At 46.2% G+C, this 6,885-nt stretch overlaps 1 protein-coding gene across 1 annotated transcript; it reads left to right on the top strand.

Annotated features, from left to right (window-relative positions):
• Positions 1-3,157: 3,157 nt before the first annotated feature.
• On the top strand, positions 3,158-4,610 carry LOC147977233 (uncharacterized). Its single transcript, XM_087519928.1, has 2 exons — positions 3,158-4,277; positions 4,573-4,610. The coding sequence occupies exons 1-2, from the start codon at positions 3,158-3,160 to the stop codon at positions 4,608-4,610; spliced, it is 1,158 nt and encodes a 385-aa protein (XP_087376054.1).
• The last annotated feature ends 2,275 nt before the right edge of the window (positions 4,611-6,885 follow it).

The raw sequence follows: 6,885 nt of genomic DNA, 5'->3' as shown, positions 1-6,885 counted from the left end.
AGGGCGGGTGCAGCTTCAAGGATAAATAGGGTCCAGCTCAGATCACACTCAGGGAAGATACCAAAAATATAAACTTCGGTCAGGTTTCTGAATATTGGAGTGAGATGCTTTGGATGTTCCGGTTTAATCCAAATCTGCAGAAGGAAGAACACCAATACACATCTAAAATTGGTAGAGAAGAACATATGATATGTAAATGCAGAAGGATATTTATGTGGTGCAAAGAAAATTTATGTGGTGCATAGGAAATTACTTTATCATTTGGTTGCCAAAACTGAGCCACAATGTCGACAGGTTCAGGGTCGTGGCACTCCTTGACAGGCACTCGCTCACCGCAAATGGGGCCTGCCACGCCTTGGCCTTAGAACCAAGGAGCACATCACGAAGCTCGGGAACATGACCAAAGTGCAGTGGAGGGTTCTCGGAACACCAAGAGAGGCACCTCACTGTCTTGAGCTTGGGGATTGAAATGAGGTCGATCCGTAGCCGAAACTGGTCAAAGTCGAGCTTCTGAAGGCCCGAGCAGGGGGTATCAATCTTGAGCACAGTATGCTAACCAGCCAGTGTGCAAACTTTCAGGGAGAGGTACTGGAGCTCATCGCAAGCATTGATGAGGTCGGATACTTCAGATGGTCGAAATGCGAAGCAACTGAGTTGAAGCAACGTGACCTGCCGGAACGCGATAGGGTAGGCACGGGTGAAGGACATGAGCTGATGCCCAAACTCAGCGAGCAGCGAGGTAGTAGGGTTCTTGAATTGTGTCGAGCATATGACAAGCTCGAGACATTTGACCTCATCAAGGCTGACGAGGTTCTCAATGGCGCTGCCGATGGAACTCAGGTGAGGGGTCGATAGTAAGAACCTGAGATGAAATGTCTTGATGGCTCGACAGTCACACTCGCGCTTGGCCAGTAAGCTCCGTAGCGCGCTCGTGAACGCGTCCATTCGCTCGAGCTGCGTGTTATGGCGAAAGTGGCAGATGTTGAGGTACACGCGCGAGACCCGATGGGGGAGGTGTCGCCACCGCGTCGAGAGTGCGCCGGCACGGACCGCCTCGCACAGGTCAAGGCGCTCGAGGATTCCAAGGAGGAGTTCGTCGGGGAGCACGCTGATCCTGTCCTCATGTCGGACGACGTTGCGCTTATGCGGCGGCGACTCCATGGTCAGATAATTGACTAACTGAAACCCTATCTAGCCCTGCTCTGAGGACGCGGCTCCTCATCCTCCCTTCGGCGCTCCGCTCCCCACATCCCCACGCGTGGCCGTCGATCCGGGTCTGCCACATGGCCAACCCAATGGATCTGGCAGATCCTGCCTCCTCCTCGATCCCCGCCGGCGTGCTACTGCTAGTCGATTTGGATGATTTGGTGGTTGATTGGATCGTGGATGTGTTGGATTGGAGTGAATTTGTGAGTGGATTGGAGCTCTCGACAGCCGGAATTGGATGATATGCGAGCGCTAGAGGAGAAAGAAGAAGCCTCGTGCTATTCTAGCGTACGTCGCGATCGCAGCACCGGCTCACGCGCGAGAGGCCAGATGGGACCGCCTATCGGCGTTTCCGCCTCGTGCTGGGCTGGTTCGATCGTGACAAGCGGGGCGTGCGCCGTGCACCACGCGCACGGCGGGCCAGATGGATCTGTGTGTCAATGTCTTTGCCCCACAGGGGTGGAGCGAGGATGAAAAACGAGAGGGAGCAAAGAGGTATACGATTTTTCTTCTTCAGAAATGTGTGTACAAACTAATGGCTAGAACATTTAAGAAACCAACCGCACAAAGCATGGATATAGTGTGTAAGAAGCAAAATCATGCATTTTCTCATAAGATAATGTCATCACACACGATAATTACGAAAAAAATCATTGCCAAAATAAAAGTAAACTAACCACTTAAGTTGCAATAAATTGAGAAATATGAATATGCCCTTTGTTTTGTTGGTACGTCCAATTCTAGCCTTCAAGCTGGAGGAAAAAGGATAATTGTTTAAATGTAGAAGGAGAATGTATACAATGACTGCTAAAAAATAAGCTTGAACACATTAACTTCCATCTAGATGTTTGATATTAAAATCCGTAAGTTTCCTTTTAGATGGATCCCGAGTAAGCTTGTTCAGATCGACTATTTCATGCATACTACCAGTTGCGGATTTTGCAAAAAATACGTCCATTAGCTTTCTATAGATAAATTGAAGTACATGAAGGCAGAATATTACTGTAGTCCATAGATTTTATTCTACTCCCATGTGCTCAAACTTATTCATATGGAATTACTACATAAAGCAAGATCCAATCAACCTAATTACCTATTTGTACCTTCTCAACATGGAATCAGAATAGACAGGTAATGTGGAAATTAGAAGATATAAATAAGAGCTGAACCTATGTCTTATCTTGATTGAATGGTTGATGAGTAGTGCACGTATGTTCCTCCTTAGGGACAGTGTTGAGTTTAGGTGTAAATTTGTATTTGGCAGGATTATGTACTAAAGTGTAAATTATAAATGTTAGGAGGACAAGAGTGTAAAGAGGAAGATAGAGATAAGGAAAGGAACGGACAAGAGCTCGGGATGCAGGGGCTCCAGTTCTGATGTGTAAACTCCTCTCAAATCCACTATCAAATCCTAGTTGATTTACACCAAAATTCGGTTCTTTCTTGAGGATTTCATCATGGCACCAGAGCAATCGGTCCTGGATTCAGATTTGATCTGATTTGTGCTACGCTTGCTGCTCGTGGTGGTCGTGGCCGGCTGGCCCCCTTTGTGCGCAGCAGCCATCGTCGTCAAGGTCGCCGTCGTCGTCGTGCGGGGCCGCATCTTCCGGCTGTGCGGCGTTGCCTTTGTGCCGCCTCGCTGCCACTGTCCTCGTTTCAGGCCGCATCCTCCTGCTGCTTCGCTACACGTTGCCTTTATGCTGCTCCGCTGCCGTCGTCGTGCTGTACAGGTCTGAATTCTAAAGTGTTCTTGTGCTGCACTAAGTAGGAGCTGCCAACGACCAGCTAGTATTTGCTTTTCTCTCAACAAGGTAGAAGTGTTTTTAGTCCAGCAGCTTGTGGTGGATTGAATCTTCTTGATGTGTGGTAACTAGTGTAGAGAGAATTGAACTGTGTGCCAAGGGTTGTAGCTGTTCAGTTTTTTCAGGAATACACCAATTGTTCAGTGGTCATGGGAGATACCAGTAGGGATTCCAGTATTGAGAAATTGTGTGAAAGTATGCGGCGTATGATTTCACAGCTGATGGAGCAGGCACAAACAAAAACAAGCAGTACTTCTGAAATTTTGAAGACCCTGGAACCCAATCCTGTCAAGTTAACTGGCCCGGGCGATTTTTTTAGCTGGTCTCGGAATGCTACTTTGATTCTAGAGTCACACGGACTTCAGAAATTTTTGAAGGAAGATGAGAAAAAGCCAACAGATGTCACACAAGAGCAGTGGGATCAGAATCAAAAGCGAGTTATGGTATGGCTGTTGGGGTTGATGGAGAAGACCGCGAGGGAACAGGTTGAAGGGTTTCAGTCTGCAGCTGAGGTGTGGACGAGCATTGAGAAACAGTTCTCAGGGAAATCGAATAAGATGCAAGTCAGTAGGATTTTCCATGAATTAAGGAAGATCAAGCAAGAGCAGAAGACAGTGACCGAATTTGCGGGAGAAATCAAGAAACTCTATAGAGACCTGGAGTATTTTAGACCATTTAAGGCACATGATCCCAGGGACGTACCCCTCCTTCGAGAGTGGTTTGAGCCATTGTTGGTTCAGACTTTTCTTGATGGTCTGAACTCAGAGTTCAATCTCCGTTCCCAGCTCATACAAGCGACACCAGATTGGCCTACATTGGATCAGGCCATCTCTAGTATACTGGAGGAAGAAACACGGTTGGCCAATCAGATCACAACTTCACAAACAAATGTTGATGGCAGAGCTGCACTATCTTCGGTTAAGCAAATTCAGTCTCCTAGTACTTCAAGAAATGAGCAAGCAAATGCTACTAGATTCGACTACACAAGGAAGCCTAAGATGGTGTGTGACCACTGTAAAAAACCAGGCCATTTGAAGAAGAGTTGTTTTGATATAGTTGGTTACCCTCCTGGATGGCAATCGAAACAATTTAACAGATTCACCAGTGGTGGTAGTAATGCAAGAAGGCCAGATCGAGCTCATCTCACTTTATTTGGGGGAGAGCGGTCTGCGGTAGCAGCCCAAGCACTTGAAGAATTTAAAAGCAAACTTATGGCGAATACTTCACAGGGCCCTGCTGAAACTACATCTGATGCTCATTCTGGAAAAGGTATGAAGAATTTTTTAACATCTTGGATAATTGATTCAGGGGCCAAAATCACATGACAGGCTCATCTAAGAACTTTTCATCATATACCCCTTGCTCTTGAAGGGATAGGGTACGCATAGCTGATGGATCCTTAGCTCCGATAATGGGTTATGGGAACATTAATTGTACTCCATCTCTATCCTTAAGCCCAGTCTTGCATGTCCCTAATTTGCCAGTGGACCTCTTGTCAGTTAGTTCACTTACAAAGTCACGTAATTGCAAGGCATCCTTCGACCCTCACTCATGTACATTTCAGGATCCGAAGACAAGAAGAAATCTTGGGACTGGGATTGAGCACGACGGCCTCTACTACCTTAGCAATGCCCCGTCTCCATCTCCATATGCCCTCAGTATGATGAATAGCTTGACCACTGATGAATTTCTACTAATGCATTATAGACTAGGGCATCTGTCATTCCAAGCCCTTAGTCGCATGTTTCCATCTCAAGTTAAAAATTACTGTAAGGAGAAGCTTTTGTGTGATGTGTGTGAACTGGCTAAACACACTAAAACCAATTATCCTAGTAGTAATGAGAGAAGTAAGATACCGTTTGATGTGGTGCATTCGGATGTATGGGGTCCATCGGTTGTAACTGCCCTCACAGGGGATAGATATTATGTGACCTTCATTGATGGTTTTAGTAGGTGCACATGGCTGTACCTCCTAAAGCATAAATCCGAAGTTCTGCCTGCATTCAAAGATTTTTTTAATATGGTGCGTAACCAGTTTGGCATGAATGTGAAAATATTACGCTCCGATAATGGTACCGAATATATCAATGGTAAATTTAGTAATTTCTTGTCTTCTTATGATATTATACATCAAACAACTTGTGTGAATACTGCAGAACAAAATGGTGTGGCAGAGAGAAAGAATAGACATCTACTGGAAGTTGCTCGAGCTCTCATGTTCATGATGAATGTGCCAAAATTCCTTTGGGGGGAAGCGGTCAAAACTGCTGCCTATCTAATAAACCGTATGCCTTCTAGAGTTTTGGGCCATAAGACTCCTATTGAATGTTTGCAGGGCTCTAACTCATTTATTGTGCCACCAAAAATATTTGGATGTACCTGTTTTGTTCATGATTACAGGAGTTCAGCAGGAAAACTTGATCCAAGAGCCATCAAATGTATCTTTGTGGGCTATTCTCCCACAAAAAAGGGATATCAGTGTTGGTCGCCTACTGAAAGGAAATTCTTGGTGAGTATGGATGTTACCTTTCACGAAAAAGAACCATTCTATTCCTTAGAAGGAAATGATAATGATACAGGTAGCAAGGGGGAGAATATCATAGGAGAGAGCTGTTGGAAATATGCCCTAGAGGCAATAATAAATTGATTATTATTATATTTCCTTGTTCATGATAATCGTTTATTATCCATGCTAGAATTGTATTGATAGGAAACTCAAATACATGTGTGGATACATAGACAACACCATGTCCCTAGTAAGCCTCTAGTTGACTAGCTCGTTGATCAATAGATGGTTACGATTTCCTGACCATGGACATTGGATGTCATTGATAACGGGATCACATCATTAGGAGAATGATGTGATGGACAAGACCCAATCCTAAGCCTAGCACAAGATCATGTAGTTCGTATGCTAAAGCTTTTGTCATGTCAAGTATCATTTCCTTAGACCATGAGATTGTGCAACTCCCGGATACCGTAGGAATACTTTGGGTGTGCCAAACGTCACAACGTAACTGGGTGGCTATAAAGGTACACTACAGGTATCTCTGGAAGTGTCTGTTGGGTTGGCACGAATCAAGACTGGGATTTGTCACTCCGTGTAAACGGAGAGGTATCTCTAGGCCCACTTGGTAGGACATCATCATAATGTGCACAATGTGACCAAGGAGTTGATTACGGGATGATGTGTTACGGAACGAGTAAAGAGACTTGCCGGTAACGAGATTGAACAAGGTATCGGGATACCGACGATCGAATCTCGGGCAAGTATCGTACCGCTAGACAAAGGGAATTGTATGCGGGATTGATTAAGTCCTTGACATCGTGGTTCATCCGATGAGATCATCATGGAACATGTGGGAGCCAACATGGGTATCCAGATCCCGCTGTTGGTTATTGACCGGAGAGTCATCTCGGTCATGTCTGCATCTCTCCCGAACCCGTAGGGTCTACACACTTAAGGTTCGGTGACGCTAGGGTTGTAGGGATATGTATATGCAGTAACCCGAATGTTGTTCGGAGTCCGGGATGAGATCTCGGACGTCACGAGGAGTTCCGGAATGGTCCGGAGGTAAAGAATTATATATAGGAAGTGCTATTTCGGGCATCGGGACAAGTTTCGGGGTCACCGGTATTGTACCGGGAACACCGGAAGGGTCCCGGGGGTCCACCGGGTGGGGCCACCTGCCCCGGGGGGCCACATGGGCTGTAGGGGATGCGCCTTGGCCTATATGGGCCAAGGGCACCAGCCCCAAGAGGCTCATGTGCCTAGGGTTCAAGGAAGGGAAGAGTCCCAAAGGGGGAAGGCACCTCCTAGGTGCCTTGGGGAGGAGGGATTCCTCCCTTGGCCGCACCCCCCTAGGAGATTGGATCT

The sequence above is a fragment of the Triticum urartu genome, chromosome 4A, assembly GCF_056163025.1.
Source record: "Triticum urartu cultivar PI428250 chromosome 4A, HENAU_Tu73, whole genome shotgun sequence".
NCBI classification, from domain to species: domain Eukaryota; kingdom Viridiplantae; phylum Streptophyta; class Magnoliopsida; order Poales; family Poaceae; genus Triticum; species Triticum urartu.
Note: the sequence above shows the minus strand (reverse complement) of the source record. Positions and strands in the feature narration are given on the sequence as shown.

Bases quoted from the DNA above. Each gene is read 5' to 3' on its own strand.
- LOC147977233 (XM_087519928.1), top strand. From the start codon at position 3,158: ATGGGAGATACCAGTAGGGATTCCAGTATTGAGAAATTGTGTGAAAGT. The intron at 4,278-4,572 runs GTATGAAGAATT...TGTACATTTCAG, and splicing joins TGATGCTCATTCTGGAAAAG to GATCCGAAGACAAGAAGAAA.